The 20,849-nt window shown below is 36.9% G+C and overlaps 1 protein-coding gene across 1 annotated transcript in view; it reads left to right on the forward strand.

The window, feature by feature from the left end:
• Window positions 1-20,849, forward strand: part of ME1 (malic enzyme 1) — a 191,385-nt gene that overhangs the window by 154,565 nt on the left and 15,971 nt on the right. Inside the window, exons 8-10 of the mRNA XM_047102453.1 lie at window positions 1,992-2,089; window positions 3,806-3,919; window positions 19,394-19,499. Coding sequence (XP_046958409.1) covers window positions 1,992-2,089; window positions 3,806-3,919; window positions 19,394-19,499 — 318 coding nt within the window. The remainder of the gene's footprint in view (window positions 1-1,991; window positions 2,090-3,805; window positions 3,920-19,393; window positions 19,500-20,849) is intronic.

The following is a 20,849-nucleotide window of genomic DNA, read 5'->3' on the forward strand; positions in this document are numbered from 1 at the left end:
TCTTGGTTATTGTCAATAATGCTGCAGTAAATATAGGGGTGCATATATCTTTTTGAATTAGTATTTTCATTTATTTGCAAATGATATATCTGATACAGAGTTAATATCCAAAGTATGTAAAGAACTTATAAACTCAACACCAAAAAACAAATAATCTGATTAAAAAGTGGGCAGAGGTCCTTAACAGACATTTTTTTTCCAAAGAGGAGATTAAATTGGCCAACAGACACATGTAAAGTTGTTCAGCATCACTCATCATCAGGGAAATGCAAATCAAAACCACAACGAGGTATCACTTTATACCTATCAGAATGGCTAAAATCAAAAACACAAATATCAGGTGTTGGCAAGTATGTGAAGAAAAAGGAACCCTTGTGCACTGTTGGTGGAAATGCAAATTGGTGTAACCCATTGTGGAAAACAGTATGGAGGGTCGCCCAAACTAAAAATATAAATACTATATAATCCACTAATTCCACTTCTCAGTATTTCCCCAAAGAAAATACAGACTTTCATTTTAGATAATGTATAGAGGGGTAGCCTTTGCATAATGTATGACTTACCACAGTTCATACTTTATTATAATGGTGGCTCAAAGTGGCTAGCATTTTATTTTCATGATTCACATTTTGTTTCTAAATGAAAAACATGCAGGAGACGCACAGGTCTTCAATAATTATCGTGGTCTTATTTATGACTACCAAATTCTGTAAGAAAGAAATAACCAACCAAAAGATTGAAAATAACAAACATACTGAAGGTAAAAACTTAATCCATTTTTGGCACATGGCATATATAACACTTCATCATTGTGTCATGCATCAAACTTATTACAATCAATTTTTTTCAACTAAATATGGGTGTTTAAAAATTAACTAAGCTTTACTACCCAGGTGAGTGATCTAGGAACCATTATAGTGTTATTTAGAGGAGTATGTATGTACAGCTGGAAAGTACTGCATGAGGGTACAAAGTTTTATTTTAGACATGAGCCAATAAAGATGTTGAGCTATGTAATTGTGTTTAAAAGCACAAAAACTGCTCTGTGATCTGTGAAAGCCTGTATGTCAAAGTAGTAAAATTAAAACTGTGAAGTTTCTATGACCGTGAAGCATGATGAGGAAAACTCAGTCTTCATTCTAAATAAATTTTACATTAATATTGTTCAGCACCTTTGGGATTATTATAGGTAGGAAGCCAATTAAAGGATGCAGTAACATCAGATTTTCATTGCTATTAACTATCAGTTTTTCAAATTGAAGATTAAAAGATTAAATTCCAAATGTATGTAGAACATCATTACCATCAATACCATAATCAGGAAGCATTTACTGTGTACCCGCTTTGTGTAGAGGGGATTAGTAATAGGTTTCGGGGCCCCTAGAGTAATTAGGGGGAAGAATCGAATAGCACTTAGTACTCTTTTATCTCACACAGTACAACTATTTTACAGATGAGGAAACTGATATACAAAATAATTTCTCTAAATTCATTCAGCCTGGGTGGTTCAGTTGGTTAAGCGTCTGACTTCAGCTCACGTCATGATCGCATGGTTCATGAGTCTGAGCTGCATCAGGATCTCTGCTGTCAGTGCAGAGCCTGCTTTGGATCCTCTGTCCCCTCTCTCTCTGCCCCTCCCCATCTTGGCGTGCTCTCTCAAAAATAAATAAACCTTTAAATTCATCCAGCTAGTAAACAGGTTGAGCTGGAATCCACATAAGAATCCAAATGCCATGCTCTTAGTCATTACATCACTGCATTAAGTCACAATATTTTCAAGAATAGTAGCGAGTTGCTATCTTAAAATATTGATGACAATAGCCTGAGAATTTTGCCTCATATATAAGCGTGGGGTCAGACAACTGCACGTTCCCTTTCTGTACCAGTTACCACGTTGTATGATGATTTCAAGATGTGAATAAAGATTTGAGGCTTAGAATTTGGCAGGGTCTGTTTGAGGATCACTCAAGGGTACTTATTACTTGTTTCAGGAACAGCATCTGTCGCAGTGGCAGGGATCCTTGCGGCTCTTCGAATAACCAAGAACAAACTGTCTGATCAAACAATACTCTTCCAAGGAGCTGGAGAGGTACCTGCCTTATACAGTCTTATGTTCTCTGAAACTAATGAGTGGAATTTATCTTAATTATTCATTAATTTGAAGTTCAGGGTATTCTTTTAAGTTTTTAGTAGATTACATCTGTAGGTTTTATTGAAAGATTTCCAAAAGTAAGTATTGAGGCATTTTAATTTTTCATAAGGAGGCATAGCGATAGTTTTCAGTCCTAAATTTGTAAGATAATCAAATGGTGCCATGGGTTTCTGTTTTACATATTTAAGGTGCCATGTGGGAACAGAGAAGTTTCCAATGTGTGATTATGTATAAAAGCCTTTAAGGATTTAAGCTATTGTATCTGATGAATTTAGTATCCTCCAGTTTCACATATGAGAGTTTCCTTGACTCACAAGTCAATGCACACATAGATCACTATATACAAGTTTTTAAGAAAAAAAATTGAATTGGAGATTCGTCATGCATCATAACTGTTTACGTGCAAAAGCACCAAAACATTTACAATTGCTGGAAGGAGATGGCAGCAAGACAAAAGTGGACTGTTTTCTGTCCTCCTTTGCTATGAGTTAATCATTTGAAGGAAGAAAACTAGACTCCACTGATAATAATTCACCCCCAACAATAGGAATTAAAATGTCAATTGAGTTTGAACTTCTTGTGAGAAAACTGCCCAAATTATTTGGAATTATAGAATGTAATGAATGGAGAAATACTTTGTGGCTGTATATATCTTAAGAAGCTTTACAATTTCAAATTGAATAGGATTATGAATAAGTGTAATACACTGGTCGAAATTGTATATATTGTGTTTGTTTTGATTTTACTTGTTCTTAAAATATGCAAAGCCAGAACTTAAATGCCAAGATGTAAACCTTTCAAAGTATTCTGATGTAAATCACAAATTCATTTTCACATCAAAATAAAATCAAGGCTAAATTATAGCTTATTAAAATTTGAGTTTTTATTTGTGTCGATGTTACATGCTGTATTTAATTTTAGTAAATTTCTTCTTTGAATTCAAATTGTTTGAATTTCCCAAGCGTTTTGATGAATGGCACAGGCCAGTTCTTGATACTCAGCAGGGCAGAGGTATTCATGGTTGGATGACTCAAAACTGCCACTTGTTTGTCCCTGAAAAGGTTTCAGACATTCACCGATTATCACAAAATTCATCAAATACCAAAGAAGTAGATTCCTTTAATCTTGCAAGAGATTTCACAGTACTTTCTTTGTCCAAATTAATGGAGTAAATAAATGCTTGGGGACAGAGATTTTATATGTTTTATTCTATTGCCTAATTGGTCAAGTTCCCATCCAAATGACCAGGCTTCATTCTTCAAATTCAATTAGAGGATCTGGAGCCCAACAATAAACAATACAGTCCAATGAGCAAGGCTGACCAGTTCATTATTTTAGGGTCAATATTTGCTTGTTGAAGCAAATCTTAATTGCATTAACAGGATTAAAGATGATGACAAGGATATCGCTGGTTTATCTGTAGCTAAAAAGCAAGCCACATAATAGTGGTTCTGTTGTGATAAGAAGAGTAAACAGTTGTCCTTTAGCTTAACCCGAATGTGACAAAAATACTTTGCTCCCAGTACAAATGAATGAATATAACTCTTTAGGTCAATGGAGCCGTTTTGTTCTTTCTTGTTAATAAAGATATAATGGAGTGAAACATTACGTGGAACAACTTTTTAAAGTTTGTGTTCATTACCTCCTTCTCAGGCTGCCTTAGGGATTGCACACCTGATTGTTATGGCCATGGAAAAAGAAGGTTTACCAAAAGAGAAAGCCATGAAAAAGATCTGGTTGGTTGACTCAAAAGGATTAATAGTTAAGGTAAGAATCTGTCAGTTTTAACTAGAATAAAAATTAATGTGCCGTTCTGGCTGCCCATCTCAAAGACTACAACTGCTTCCACCCACCCTACCCCAACACCATGTGAAAAGAGTAGCCATTACACATGAATGACCGTGTCGTACAATAATACTGATTATTCTTCTGAAAAAGAAGCTTGTGGCTCAGCTGTAGAATCTGCCTGTGGTGTACGTAGGCCCTCTACAACTCTGTGGATTGTCAGGCCACTTGAATTAGTTTGCATATGAGGCAGTTTGATAGTGACACAACTGAAACACCTAGCTATAGGTCCTTTTACTAAGGGCTATATGTCAAAATGCACAGCAGCTGGAAAAAAAAAAAAGAACAAACAATGAAATAGCCCCTCTTTTGCCGCTTTCTCTCAACCAAAGTCTTGAGGGCTTCAATGAGAATTCCTGAAGGGGCTTTAATGGCTGTTACAGTGTTAACTGACAAAGTCATTTCCCCAGCTGTAATAGAGATAACAGGACCTACTTCATAGGTTATTGTGAGAACCAAATAAGACTAAGAATGTGACCATGTTGCTACATAGTTATAAGGCATTAATATTACTTCTACCTTCTGTGCACATTAATCACTCTTCCTTAAACTGCCAGAAAAAATACTTGTAAATCCCCTTTCTACATGGAAATGAATTTTTAAAATAACCAGTGATAAGCATAGGCTTCAGGAATTTAATATAGAAACAAATGTGAATGTGAACAAACTTTCTGGAAAACTATCTTATGTGTATCCAAAGCCTTTACAAGTTTATGCTTCTGATCCAATAGAATTGTAAGAATACGTCCTATAGAAATAGAGATGTACACAATGTCTTTTGGTTTTGTTCTTTTTAAATTTTTATTGAAATTCATTTAACTAACATACAGTATATTTTTAGTTTCAAGTGTACACTTTAGTGATTCAGCACTTTCATACAACACCTGATGTTCATCACAAGTGCCCTCCTTAACCCCCATCATCTATTTAACCCATTCCCCCAGCCACCTCCCCTCTGTTTGATCTCTCTAGTGAAGACAGTTTCTTGGTTTGCCTCTCTCTCTCTCTCTTTTTCTCCCTATGATTTTTGTTTTGTTTCTTAAATTCCAGATATGAGTGAAATCATGGTATTTGTCTTTCTCTGACTGACTGATATCACTTAGTATAATAGTCTCTGGCTCCAGCCACATCATTGCAAATGGCAAGATTTCTTTCTTTTCTATGGCTGAGTAATATTCCATTGTGTGTACATGTACATCTATCTATCTATCTCTACATACATATACGTACACACCACATCTTTTTGTTTTCCTTAAATTTTTTAAAAATTTAAAACCACACATCTTCTTTATCCATTCATCAGTCAGTGGACACTTGGGCTGTTTCCATAATTTGGCTATTGTAGATATGCTGCCATAAAAATTGGGATGCATGTATCTCTTCAAATTAGTATTTTTGTATTCTTTGGGTAAATACCTAGTAGTGCAATTGCTGGATTATAGGGTAGTTCTATTTTTGACTTTTTGAGGAACCTCCATATTGTTTTCCACAGTGGCTACACGAGTTTGCATTCCCACCAACAGTGCAAGAGGGTTCCCTTTTAGCCACATCCTTGCCAGCACCTGTTGTTTCTTGTGGTGTTGATTTTAGCCATTCTAGCAGGTGTGAGATGATATCTAATGGTAGTTTTTTTTTTTTTAATTTAAATCCAAGTTAGTTACATATAGTGTAGTAAGGATTTCAGGAATAGAATTTAGTGATTCATCACTTATATAGAACACCCAGTGCTCATCTCAACAAGTGTCCTCCTTAATGCTCATCACCCATTTAGCTCATCCCCACACCCATCACCCCTCCAGCAACCCTCAGTGGGTTCTCTGTATTTAAGAGTCTCTTATGATTTGTCTTCCTTTCTGTTTATATCTTATTTTTTGCTTACCTTCCCCTATGTTCATCTGTTTAGTTTCCTTTAGAACTTTTTTTTTCAAATGTTTATCCATTTATTTTTGAGAGAGAGAGAGCACACAAGCAGGGGAGGGGCAGAGAGGGAGAGGTAGACACAGAATCTGAAGCAGGCTCCAGGCTCTGACCTGTCAGTGCAGAGCCAGACACAGGGCTCGAATCCAAGAATGGCAAGATCATGACCTGAGCCGAAGTTGGATTACCAACCGACTGAGCCACCCAGATGGCCATCTGTTTTGTTTCTTAATTCCATACATGAGTGACATATCTCATAGTAGTTTTGACTTGTATTTCCTTGGTGATGTGTGATATTGAACATCTTTTCACGTGTCTGTTGGCCCATCTGTATGTCTTCTTTGAAAAAATGTCTAGTCATGTCTTGTGCCCATTTTTTTAATTACAGTATTGTTTTTTGGGTGTTGAGTTTTATAAGTTCTTGGTATATTTTGGATAATAACGCTTAATCAGATATGTCATTTGTAAATATCTTCTCCCATTTTGTAGATTGCCTTGTAGTTTTGTTGATTGTTTCCTTTGCTGTTCAGAAGCTTTTTTATTTTGATGAAGTCCTAATAGTTTATTTTTGCTTTGGTTTCCCTTGCCTTAGGGACATATCTAGTAAGAGGTTGCTAGGGCCAATGTCAAAGAGGTTACTACCTATGTTCTTCTCTAGGATTTTGATGGTTTCCTGTCTCACATTTAGGTCTTTCATCCTTTTTGAATTTATTTTTGTGTGTGATGTAATGAACTGGTCCAGGGACATTCTTGTGCATGTTGCTGTCCAGTTTTCCCAACACCATTTATTGAAGAGGCTGTGTTTTTTTCCATTGGATATTCTTTCCTGCTTTGTCAAAGATTTATTGACTTTATAGTTGTGGGTTCATTTCTGGGTTTTCTGTTCTGTTCCATTGATCTATGTGTCCATTTTTGTGCCAGACACATGTTTTATGTTTAAAAATGTTATCACAGCATTAATTGTAATAATGATATGTTTTATCTCATTATAATGGTAATATGCTGTAACCTAAATAGAGGATAACTGTGAAATAATTATGGAATAGCCACATGAATAGAATATACAGGCTTAGAGTTTTTTTGAAAGAACTATAAGTAACATTAAAGGATTAGTAATGTAATGTTAGATGAAAAAAGGAAAACACCATGTTATATGTCACTATTTTGTTTAAAAAACTGAGTTGCATATAGAACTATAGAAGTAAATGTATCAAATACATACTAGTTTAAATCTTATTATTTTTAATGCCTTTCTGTATATTACAAATTCTCCATAGCAATTATGTTAAAGCCAGAAAAAAAATTTTAATTAATATAGATAATATTTTCCTTAAAGAATGTATGAATAACTTTTTGTGACAAATGAAAAAGAAGTAAAACAAGACAGGACATACTTTATAACATCTGAAAATCAAATAATAATCATTTTATTAACTTGTAATGTGATTTTTTTATCATATATAAGAAAAACATGAAGTTTAAAATTTCTTGTCTTAGAAACTGCTTTTGCTTTGAAGAATCAGCATAAATAGAAAAAGCTTTGCATTCTGGCCACGCAACATATATTATGGTCAGGAAATGAGATTTACTGAATGAAATTGCCTCTGGGTCAGGTATTGTACTAGACCCTGGGACTCAGTAAGGCCCTTGATCTTAGAAGGCTTACAGCCTGGTGGGAAAAACTCAAGCCACTATGACTCTACAAGCCTAGTGGGAAAAACTCAAACAAGCCTAGTGGGAAAAACTCAAACAAGTCATTATAACTGTATATGAAAATGTTATAGAAATATGTCCTTGGTGCTAGGGGTGTCGAGGAAATGATGCTTCCACCTGCACTAGAGAGAATAGTGGGAATGTCAAGAAGGGCTCTTAGAAAATGTGTTTCTTCAGCTCATTTTGAAAGGGAGAGTTGGGAGTTTATCTTGAGTCTCCATGGACATCTTAAACGTCTTCTATCTGAAACTGAGGCAAGGGAAGCAGAATGGAAAGTTCACTAGGAGATCTTGGCTGAACTTGAGGATCATGTCTTTCATCTTTCTGTATCTTCAAAGTCCTACATAGTGTCTAGCGCATAATTGACAATAAATGTTTTGTGAAAAAGTGAATTGATTAATGAATGGCCTTCCAGGCAGAAGACCAACGTTTGCAAAAAAAAGATATTTCACTGGGAGAGGCATTTAGAGACTAGGTTTCAAAGGAAACAGATGAACAGTGAGGAAGGCTCTTGAAGCAACTTATTGCTTCAAGCAATTGAAGAAACTGAATGCAGAGGAGTCTTGTGTCTTGTCACTTCTCAGCATTGTTGAAGATGGACTGAAAGGAGGTGAAACTGAAAAAAGGAAACTAGTTACAAAGCTGTTGTAATAATACAGATAAAAATTAATTGGTGCCTGAAACAAAGCAATGATTATGAGGGTGAGTAAAAGACATTTGATTTAGCAGACTTTTAGGAAATAGGATTGTCATACTTAATAGCCCACTAAATATGGGAGGAGGAGAAGGGTAGAATACAGATGGGAACCTAGCAGGACTCCTTGGGTGTCCAGATAAGTGATGTGGCCGTTGTGATAGCAAAGGAATGGAGAACAGACTAAGAGAAAGGTAGTGCAATCCATTTTGGACAGAGCAAGTTTAAGGTACCTGCGCAGATCTCATGGTGCTACCCCCTTGGCAATCAGAGGTTACAAGAATGATGCTCAGGATAAGGATCTGGGCTCCTGGAGACAGATTTCCGCATGTAAAAAGTTGGAGCCATGGAAAAAGCCATACACATTGTGCTGTAGTTAGGGATGTAATAGATTTAAGGACCTAAAAAAGTGAGTCTTTGACTGTGGTTTTCTTTTGTGATTTCTAATGACATTTTTATGTGAAATCTTTATAGAAATGTACCGATTTTAGCATCTCAAATAATTTTAATGTAGACTTACTAAACTGGGACTGCAAATTCCATGGATTATAATACTTGGAATAACTGTGAATTTGTTGCCTAGGCCTAATCAGTCACTCTTACCTCATGTCTTTTACTTGCCAAAATAAAGAACTGCATATATTCTGCTTGCCAAGATAAAGTTACATTTTAAAAGGTTGTTATATATTTAACACCTTGTGCACTATTTAATATAAAAGAAACATGAGGCTTCAATTAACCACTTTTTCTTTCAAGTTTTTAAAAAGTCAAAATTATTATGTTGATTTTTGTTGCAGAACTAATAAATCTTAGGATAACTAGTAAATTAATGTATCTTGCTTTCAAGTTTACGTGATTTTTTTTGTTTGTTGTCCTTTATCTTTAGTACTTTTACAGCCTCTCCTGAGAACCAATCATAATAATTTATTAATTGTACTAACTGGTAATGTAATTGTTTATAATATACAAAAAAAATACCAAATTCATGCTTTAAACACATAAAACCAAAACCTAAAAAGGAAACTGTGAGGTTGCCTCATTTATGGAGTTCTGTCATCATCAGACCAGATGATAATTACTCTGACAGGGAAATGCTACCACAGCCTGCTAGGAAGGCCCTGTCTACAGATGCAGAGAGGGGCCCAGTTCAACTCTGGTAAACTAATGACCTGACACAGAACCAGGCCAGTGCAGTGGGCAAACTGTCCAGGTGGGCATGGATTACAAAACAAAGCACTTGTGGAAGAGTTCTTCTAGTGCCTGTGTGTAGGAAGGAATAAATACTTATCAGTAACAATCCATAGTTAGTTTTCTAGACCTGTCCTAGCTCATGAAATGCTAAGCCAAAATCTTGAGGTCTTTGCCGCCTATCCTCTCCAGCCACACCAGAACATCTGAGACTTTGAAAAAGGTAGTAATCCAGTATGGTTAATCATAGCTTCTATCCTGTCCTAAGAATCAGCACAAAATAAGAGAGAGGGGAGATTGAAGAAATAGTAACATTCAAAAGAAATTCTCAGCTATCCATAATATATTTAGTGTAATTAGAGACTCTTGAAAAAAAGAAAGAAACACCATAGGATTTGAGATTTCTAAGAAGTGTCCACGTGCACTTTGCCAAAAGAAGGCAAAAAGCATTTCAGCAAGGGATCCTGGAGAGGGGAATGAACAGAAAAGAAGTCTTCTGTATCCATATCCAACTGACGTGAGTGGCGTAAAGAATCTGGATTCTAAATTAGATTTTGAAAGAAGGAGGAAAATGAGCCATTGGTGCAGAAAATAGAAGTCCAAAGGTATAGGCAGTTGCTTTAATATTGCCAGATCTAGAGGTCACATTTCAATAGTTCTTTTCATCTAAACCAGATTGTCACATCAACTTTGAAAACAGTGAAGAAAATACTTGAAGGGCGCCTGGGTGGCTCAGGCAGTTAGTGTCCGACACTTGATTCTGGCTCAGGTCATGATCTCATCGTTCGTGGGATCAAGCCCGTGTCAGGCTCTGTGATTGGGATTCTCTCCCCCTCTCTCTGCCCCTCCCCCTTTCTCTCTCCCACTCTCTCCCCAAATAAATAAGTGAACATTAAAAACAAAGAAAATACTTGAGGGACCTTTATTTTTGTCTTTTGATTCTTCTGTTTTTGGCAAGTAGAGTCCTTCAGCAGTGCTAGTATTATCGTTTCATGATTCCTGGCCTTGCTAAGTCAGTGCCAAGAATCGAGCCTTTGGGGGAGAGACTGTGGGTAATCTGTTTCTTACTGGCTGGATGTCTTCTGGTCAAGATCTGGCTTCAGTGGCTAGGAGCTGCCAGTGCTGTTGCTACACCTAAGAAAATGAAGTGTTCACGATGGGCGCCTGGGTGGCTCAGTCGGTTGAGTGTCCGACTCTTGATTTCAGCTCAGGTCATGATCCCAGGGTCGTGGGGTCGAGCTCCGTGTCAGGGTCCACACTGAGCTCAGTGTGGAGCCTTTTTAAGATTCTCTCTCCTCTTTCCCTCTGCCCCTGTCCCTGCTCTTCTGTCTCCCTCTCTCAAATGAAAAAAATAAATAAGAAAAGAAAGTAAAGTGTTCATGCTAAAAGTATGCATCTTTGCCTTTCATACAATGTTTATCCATCTTCTTTGTGATTTGCTTCTCATTCCAGGAAATTTAGGGGCTTTAAAGCACATTAAATATTTTTCATTATATCTGAAGTTGTCAGTCAGAAAAGCAGTAATAGAAATCTGTGATTGCTAATTTATGTTATTCTGTAGCTTTTCTTCTTATTAACAGAAAAATCAATTTATACATTTTTTAAAAACGTATCACATATCTTTTTAAAATGCATCTGGTGGAAATGTGACAAATCATTTGGTGCAGTGATTCTAAATATTGGCTGATCATCCTAATTACATGGGAAATTAAAAAAACATATATGTACAGATTCCAGGGCTTCATCCTGGACTTGACTTAGAGTAGCTGAAAGCAAGGTTCAAGAATCTGGCTTTCCTGAAGTGAGTCTGGTGCTCATTTGGCTTTGGATCTCGTTCACTTTCATCACATTGTCATCATCACTAACCCAGACTGCTTTTATAGATGGAGAAATCAACGTCCATGGAAGTATCATAGGGCGTGCCCTAGGTCGTGAGGTGAGGGAAGAGGCTGAGGACTATTGTCCTGAACCTTAGTCCCATGTTCTGTGTCCAGCATTTGTAGATGGCGTTTTCTGTGTCTCACCCGGGAGCTCTTTTTTTTACCCTTCTGAATACCATTACAAGCTTTCAGAAGTAACATGTATTTATTTGCTGTTGGCTCTTAGAATGCATTCTTCTACTAGTTATTTATTCATGTCCCTAGCCAACAAAATTAATCAGAAATTAATGGCATATTGACAGTAATTACAGTTTTGTAGACAATATTATAAAATACATTTAAATTTTTTTTGAATTTACTGTTTTGGATAGTCTGAGACACTGCACTCAGGAAAATATTTTGAATCATTCAGTTAAAAAAATGGGTATCACGTCTCTGTCACTTTCAGTTTATTCAGCGTCTTCTAAATTCATTTTACAACTTGGATTTGCAGGTCCACATTCAATATAAACAGACTAGATCCCCTTTTGTTTGCATTTTGCAGTCCCAGCACAATTCAAAATGTACCAGGTTGAATTCAGTTATTTCAGCTGCTAAGAAATCATTACTTTTTTTTCTTTTCTCGTCTCTCTCTTTTGTTTTGTTTTGTTTGGTTTGGTTTGGTTTTTTTTGAGAGAGAGAGAGAAAGTGCCAAGCGCACAAGCAGGGGAGAAGGGCAGAGGAAGAGAAGAATCTAAAGGAGAATCTCCAGGTTGAGCCTGGAGCCCAGTGCGGGGCTCGATCCCACCACTGTGAGATCATGACCTGAGCTGAAACCAAGAGTCCAATGCTCAACCGACTGAACCACCAAGGCTCCCCCAGGCAGTTTTTAAAATAAACAGATCAGTGGCGTCTTTTCCTCTTTCGTAGTATTTCTTATTTCCTATTCTTTTGATAATTCTGAAAATGTTACAAATGTTCTTTTCTCTCACAATCCTTTCTGCGAGGTTTCTCCTTTCTGCTTAAAGTACTCCACAGGTTAAGACTGATTATATTTAACTGTCATTAAAGAAGAAAACATGATACTAGAATGCAGTAATATAACATTTAAAAGCCAGATCCAGGAAGTATGGTCTTTCTTGGCCATATTCATCATTGGTTATTCCTTTGATGGAGTACAGTTTTCAGTCCTGTGGTATGTAAATTTTTTTTTCTTTTTACATTTATTTATTTTTGAGAAACAGAGTGAGACAAAGCGTGACCTGGGGAGGGGCAGAAAGAGAAGGAGACACAGAATCCGAAGCAGGCTCCAGGCTCTAAGCAAGCTGTCAGCACAGAGCCTGATGCGGGGCTCGAACCCACGAACTGTGAGATCATGACCTGAGCCAAAGTCGGACACTCAACCGTCTGAGCCACCCAGGCGCCCCTCAGTCCTGTGGTATATAAAGGGGAAGCAAGAGTGTCTGCGAGTTCACTTGAGCCACCTCACTGATAGGGAAGAGAGATGGGTTCAATTAGAACAGATTCAAAATATCTGGGTTCCTCACCTGGGAAAGGAAGACTGTGATTCAGTATCTCTTTTCAAATACACAAAAGATCATTTAAGGGCAATGACACAGAATTGAACAAAAGGAAATTATATAATAAGCAGGAATTCAGGAATTAAAAAAACACCATTGTTTAAGGATAGAACAGTGGTAAAATTTACATTACTATGAATCTTAAAAATGTACAGGGGCACCCATATAGCTCAGTCAAACATCCGACTTCAGCTCAGATCTCGTGGCTTGGGAGTTCGAGCCCTGCATGGGACTCTGTGCTGACAGCTCGGAGTCTGGAGCCTGCTTCGGATTCTGTATCTCCCTTTCTCTCACTGCCCCTCCCCCACTTGGGTTTTCTCTCTCTCTCTCAAAAATAAGTAAAACTTTTTAAAAACCATATAGACACTTTCTTGGTTTTAATGTTTGGTCATTGGCCTTCCCAGAAGATAAGGGCTTCTCAAGGCAAATTTGCCTCCTGATGGTGTGTGTACTATTTTCAGATACAAAATGAAGAGACTACTAGCCTAAAGATATGTATTAGTTAGATTTTAGGTTAAATTGCTCTCCAAGGAGAGCCCAAAATATGTTAACCCAAACAAGTTAAAATGTATTTGTCATCTGATAGTATAGAGGTGGGCAGAGCAGAGTCATCTCCGTGTCCATCATCTATCTCTGGGAAAGCAAAGAAGCTTTCCAGGTGTCACCATCACAGCCACCTGGGGAGAGAGGGTGGGGAATGGACTGGGGTGGGGGTGTGTGTGTGTGCTGCATCAGAAGGTGCACACCTCACTTCCACTCCACCCTTTCCAACAGAGATAGTCTCATGCCACTCTATGTTGCAAGGAGGCTAAGAAATACAGTCTCCGCCTGGGGAACAATGTGGTTGGCTAAAACTGGAAAATCTTATCATTAAAAAGGAACGAATGAAAAAAGTTTCAAAAAAGAGATTGTACACTTAAAAATTTAAAATTTCATACTGTGTTTTCACAGTAATGTAATTATTTTTAAAGGATAGCATGAAGTGCCTGGCTGGCTCAGTCAGAAGAGCATGTGACTCTTGATCTCCAGATCATGAGTTCGAGCCCCACACTAGGTGTAGAGATTACAAAAATAAATAAATAAACTTAAAAAAAATTAATTAAAATTTAAAAAGGAGAGCATGAATATTGATGGACAATTAGAATTCTCTACCATGGCATGAAAAGAGTTTCAGAATTTGGATATAAAAGTAATATGACATTTTCAGACACTATAGTAAACTTATTGAATTGTATTCGCATAATACTTTGTCTGGTGGAAAATCGAAAAGACCAGAAAGCAAACCCTGTGACATGTTGTTTAAGAGTTACGCGTCTTCTCAGTAGCCCTCAAGATTACATAGCATTGCATTGAGGTGACTCTAGCTATTTTGGAACAGGTGAATAATTATCCTGAGATTTCTTTCTCTGTTAGGGAACCTAGCACACGTTAAACAAGTTCTCTTGTCCATAAAAACATTCTGAAATGCAAATCTCCAAACCTTAGAAGAAGTAGACACAGGGCCAAATGTTCAGGAGTAGTTGTAATACACATCTGCATTAGCAAGGAACTGCTGAGGCTGTGGACTCAAGAATCAGTGTCTTAGCCACAGACAGGAAGCTGCCAAATATGGTGGCTGCCGCCACCACCATTACTCAGCACACCTGTGGGTGGTAGGCTAGATACTAGAGACCACTGCTTTTGCCTAAAAACAAACAAGCACTACCACACGCTTCCAGAAGAGCCACATGGCTTCTACTTCAGGATGTGCGTTTTCTCCTTCAGGGTCCTACGAAGGTACATCAGCGTGGTGACTGCTGTGTCAGAAGTAGAAAGTCAAGCTTCAAGATATAGTTTAGCCCTTTAACCTCAAGTGTACAGGAAGCCACGCTAGAAGCAATTTAGAGTTCTGTGGTATTTGCCATATAGAGCCTCAGGTAGATGTTAGTCTAACATCTTGCCTTTGTACTTGATATTGAGTATATGCATTTCTGGGAAAGAGCAACAAGCCAAAACTCTGTTGTGTTTATGTTGGAAGCTAAAAGTTATTATTCCCAGGAAATATGTCTCACCGAGCTGCAACTTTATTGAATACCTGTTCTAGAAATTTCACTGTAGTGAGAACAAAAATAGTCATGAATTTTAGCTTATATTACTTCCAGAAATAGTTTAGAAATAATTTATATAGTTAAATACTGTAACCATCAAATGGTTCCAAGTTCTTATTCCTACCCACAACCAGAATTTTTCATTCTTTTCCAATAATGCAAGATTTTTTTTTTTTTTTTTTGCCAAGCAACTAAGCAGTAATAAGAGCATTGAGGATTGCAAAAGCATTCTTTTCATTAAATCATTTCAGGGAAAGGAACCTCTTATTCCCAAAGCAGCAAATAGTAATAATGAGTAAAAAGAAATGATGGAATATATAATCAAAATTTAAATTATCCTCTGTATCACTCAGCTATTGCTGAATTATCAAAGGCTACAGTATCTCAGTGACATACAGCAATAATGATTTATTTCTCACACACCTGAGGGTCAGGTGGAGCAGCTCTGATGATGTTGGCGGGGTGGCTCTAAGCTGTAGTTTGGGTCCAGGTCTTTTTCACAAGGTTCTCATCTTCAGTGGACCATCAGGCTACCCAGGTTATGCACGTTAAAGCACAAATGGCAAAGGCACAAGAGAATGAGCAGAAACACCAGTTACTCTTAAGGCCTAAGGTTGGCACACTTTCATTTCAGCGTACATTTTATTGACCAAAGAGAATCACATGTTCAAGTCCAAAGAGAAGGGGTGGGAAAGTATAACTTCTTTTTGTGGAAGGAACTGTCAAGTTACATTGCAAAGAACATTGACACAGGAAATGGATGCTGAGGAATTGGGGCCTAAATTGAAGTCTTAATTATCAAAATATTTAGAGGAAATTCTGTGGTACTCCAAGGCTTCTGTTTCTTTCATTTGTGACTAATAAATTATCATTAAGCCTAGCCTTTGTTTATATACTAGGATAACGTTTAATTAATCTCCATAATTGAGGTATGTAAATGAAATAGACTTCCTGGCTGAGAAGATAAGAGAGGGGAGGAGGATGCTACCAGGTAGCTCCTCCCCCCAATTTGGTGAGAGTTGTAAACATTTCAGTGTTGTCATAGATTTCTTTATATTATTAAAAAGCAATTTAAAAAAATCTTGTCTCATAAATACAGTGTTTACTCATGGAATCAGTCTAGGTTTGCATAAACTACTTGTTAGACCCATGACTAATTTTAAAAAACCTATGATAATAGGTAGGTTTTATTGATAAAAGTGGCAACTGAATTTATATGATTTTTGACTTTTTCTTCATAAAGAAGATGAATAAGAATATGGTCTAATATACTCAATTTAATATTACTGGAGACTAGTCAGGAATATGAAATAGTAATCTTCAAATTTGATTCTGAATGAAATAAGATTTTTTATCGATATATAATTGATGTATAAGTTTGTGTCAGTTTTAGGTATACAGCATAATGATGCAAAACTTGTATATATTGCAAAATGATCACCACAGTAACTCTAGTTAACACTTATCATCACACATAGTTACAAATGTTTTTTTTCTTGTGATAAGAACTTTTAAGATCTATTCTCTTAAAAACTTTCAAGTATACAATACAGTACTAACTATAGTTGCCAAGCCGTACATTATCCCCAGGACTTACTTATTTTGTAACAGGAAGTTTGTACCTTTTGACCACCTTCACCCATTTTGCCCTCTGTCCCCCAACTCCTCACCTCTGGCAACCACCAATCTTTTCTCTGAATCTGTAAGTTCAGGCTTTTTTTTTTTTTTTTTGGTTCCTTTTTTAGTTTCTACATATAAATGAAATCATATGGTATTTATCTTTCTTTGTCTGACTTATCTCACTTGGCATAGTGCCCTCAAGGTCCATCCATGTTGTTGCAAATGGCGATATTTCATCATTTTTTGTGGCTGAATAATATTCTGTGTGTGTGTGTGTGTGTGTGTGTGTGTGTGTGTGTCTTGTTTTTAATCCATTCATCCATCTATTCATGGACACTTAGGTTGCTTCCATGTCTGGGCTCTTGTAAATAACGCTGCAGTGAACATGGCATACAGGTATCTTTTCTATTTAGTGTTAAGATTATTTTTCACAGTGTCTCAGAAGAAAAGGTAGGATAAATAACTTTTTAGAATGCAGAAGTGACTAACAGTAAATTCTATTCTTAGGAAGCTATTCACTCTAATATCCTGCTCATAATAGAAAACAGTAATATAGAAACAGCACTTTACAGAAGACTGTAAGAAAATATACCAAAATTATAGCTGTTGGTATTATGACTTTTTTTCTTCCTCACAATAATTTTAATTACAACAGCTAATGTTAAGCTATTGTTAAAAACTGGCACAATCCTGGGGCGCCTGAGTGGCTAGGTTGGTTGAGTCTCCAACTCTTGATTTCAGCTCAGGTCATGATCACAGTTTGAGCCCTGCATCGGGCTCAGCACTGACAGTGTGGAGCTTGCTTGGGATTCTCTCTCTCCCCGCCTCTCTCTCTGCCCTTGCTCTCTCTCTCTCTCTCTCTCTCTCTCAACAGCAAATAAGTAAACATTAAGAAAACTTGCACAATCCTAAGTACTTTAGATGTATTGTTTGATTTAATTTGTAAACAACCTGATGAGGTAGAAATTCTTTCTTTCTTCCTTTTTCTTTTTTTCCCTCCCTCCCTGATTTTCTTCTTTCTGTTGAGGTATAGTTGGCACACAGTGTTACATTAGTTTTAGGTGTACAACATAGTGATTCATCAACTAGACTGTGCTGTGTGCTCACCACAGGTGTAGCTAACATCTGTCACCATACAACACTATTACGATACCATTGACTATAATTCCTATGTGGTACGTTTCATCCCTGATTTATTCATTTCATAGCTGCGATCCTCTACCCCCAGTCCCCTTCACCCATTTTGTCCCTCCCTCCTCCCCTCTGGCAACCATCACTTTGTTCTCTGTATTTGTGGGTCTCTTCCTGCTTTTTTGTTTGTTCATTTGTTTTGTTTTTTTCAATTCCACATATAAATGAAATCATATGGTATGTGTCTTTCTGTGTCTGACTTACTTCACTCAGCATAATACCCTCTAAGTCCATCCAGGTCATAAAGGGAAAAACCTCATTTTTTTTATGCCTGAGTATTGCTCCTTTGTATATTTATTACCACATCATCTTTAAGGTAGAACTTACCATCTTTATTTTACAGATGAGGAAGCGAGTACAGCAAATAGGTTCATATGCTGCAAGTGATCTGTAATTCACATGTACAATATTTTAAAAATGGAAATAAAATGATAATAACCTTTTAAAGCAAGAAAATTGTACCATCTTTAGAGCAACAATTTGTAAACAACCTGACCTATACCATTTGTAAAGCTTTTTCTCCAGGACTGTACCGTGCTGTATTATTGGAAAGACTGAGTTCCAGGGCCTTCCTTGGGCAAGTCCTTTAATATCTCTGAGCCTCTGTTTTCTCATGTGAAATGACTCTAATTACTTGCCTTACTTCTTAAAATTGTTGAGGGGATCATATGAAATATGTGAAAACAACTTGTAAGTCAAAGTACCATATAATATTAGGCAGTGATTTATTACTTTAAGTCAAGATAAAAAATTTGCAGCTAGAGGGGCACCTGGGTGGCTCAGTCAGTTGAGCGTCGATCTCTGCTCAGGTCATGATCTCGCAGTTCGTGAGTTTGAGCCCCACATCAGGCTGTCTTCTGTCAGTGCAGAGCCCACTTGGGATCCTCTGTTTCCCATTCTCTCTGCCCTTCCCTTGCTCGCGCATGCGTGCTCCTTTCCTCTCTCTCAAAAAATACATAAACATAAAAAAATTGCAGATAGAGAATTATAATTAGATGTTTCCTAGATAACACATGACACATTCATAGTCAAAACATTAACATAAAAATATTGAAAGCTAGTACTTATTTAGAAAATCAAGCTATGGTATAAATATGGCCTTGAGTTCAATTTTTACTCAGTGGTACATGAATTGGGAGTGTTGTGACTAAAGCCAACTCTGCATTCTAAGACACATTTAATACAAATAATGTTTAGTAAATGATATCTTTATTTAAATGACATTTTGCACTATCATTTATTAGTGCCAGTTTCTCATAAATGTCTGTAGAGTTAGGATTTTAATATTAAATAATATTTAAGAAAGGGAAAGACTTGTTTGTTCACTGCTCATCCCCATTGCCTAGAATATTGAGAAATAAGTATTTGTTGAAAGATTGAATGAAAGAATACTCCAATAATTAGAGAAAAGAATTTAAGAGCAGGTGTAATACATGATACACAAAAATGTTAAGCACAAATACTCATAATATGTGTAATATTCTGAAATTTCATTGGCTCACAAATGTTTGGCAGATTTAACATTTCTTTTTATTTGCCTTACTTAGGGACGTGCTGCCTTAACACAAGAGAAGAAGGAATTTGCCCATGAACATGAAGAAATGAAGAACCTAGAAGCCATTGTTCAAGAAATAAAACCAACTGCCCTCATAGGTAAACTTCTCCCTCTTTCCCATAAACCCAACCCAACCCCATTTTGGCCTGATTCATTTTCTTAATTGATTTTTGAGGTATAATTTAGCTTTTTGAAATTTTGACCTTTGGAATTCACAAACAAAATCACACGTTCACTGAATCAACAGTACCCCACGGACACTTAGATTTGTAAATTTCGTACTGTGTTCTCAGTCCTATCAGCTGAAGTGTGTAGCCCCCTCTGCTAACTCTGTCAACCTGTCAATCCTTGGCAGATTCAGCCTTTCCCAGGCTTGATTGCTCCAGATACACACTGGTTCTCAAATGAGAGTGACTTTGCCCCCAAAGAAACATTTGGCAATGTCTGGAGATGTTTTTGGTTATTACAACTTTGGAAAGGGTTGGGGGAGGGGTGGTCAGGGCCACTGACATCTAGTGGGTAGAGACTGGAGATGGTATTCAACACCCTACAGTGCACAGGAAAGCACCCCTTCCCCCCCACACAAAGAATTATCCGACCCACAACGTTCATATCCCAGAGGTTGAGAAATACTGCACTAACTACTAGACCCTCCCTGAAGACAGGGAGACCACATCTATATTCCTCATAGCACTTAACACAGTGCTTACACAGTGCATGTGCACATATGATGTTTAATATAGTCAAATTTAATGTGGTTAAAAAAACTCAGAGGAGGGTATGAAACTTTGTACCTTATTTTGTGTGTATAGAATGTCAGTTCTTACTTTGTATCATAATCCACTCCTGGAAGTTCTTGTAAATATGACAGTATTGAGAACAATGATGATAATCGTAACAAAAACAAATACTCCACCACAGAAACTGTAATAAGCCTTGTTTTTTACAAAATACATTGTATCAGGATTTTTCTCCATTTCCATCATGCTAATTGCTTTATCCTTTGTCAGGATTCTTTCAGTGAGTGATACTGCAGTTTTACAATTGAATTGGATGGTTGTCTTAAGTGTTAGCACTGGTTTATAAAAAATAATTACTTTATAACCTGAGAGACTGGAATATACTCCTAGAATTATTTATAGAGGGATAATATATATTAGGCACATTTTAATTTCCTGTAATCAGTGTCTGTCATCAAAATACCTAGTGATTTGATCACTGACTCGGTGTATTATAAGCCAAATGTTAGATCTGTGTTGTTTTGTATAGATACTTGGAGATTTGTAACCCTAAAGGTTGTTGGCATTAACAAACGTATCTCTTTCTGTCACTGTTAATGCAGATCTTCTATATTTTGTTTAGGGTCTATCAGAAAGTGACCTGACCTGTCTCATTGTCTTGAGGGCATGGACGTCTTACTTCACTAACCGCTGATAGTCTATTCACTG

Source organism: Lynx rufus, unplaced genomic scaffold, assembly GCF_022079265.1.
Source record: "Lynx rufus isolate CCGP_SWC_20201006 ecotype Redwood Valley unplaced genomic scaffold, mLynRuf1.p SCAF_6, whole genome shotgun sequence".
Classification (NCBI taxonomy): domain Eukaryota; kingdom Metazoa; phylum Chordata; class Mammalia; order Carnivora; family Felidae; genus Lynx; species Lynx rufus.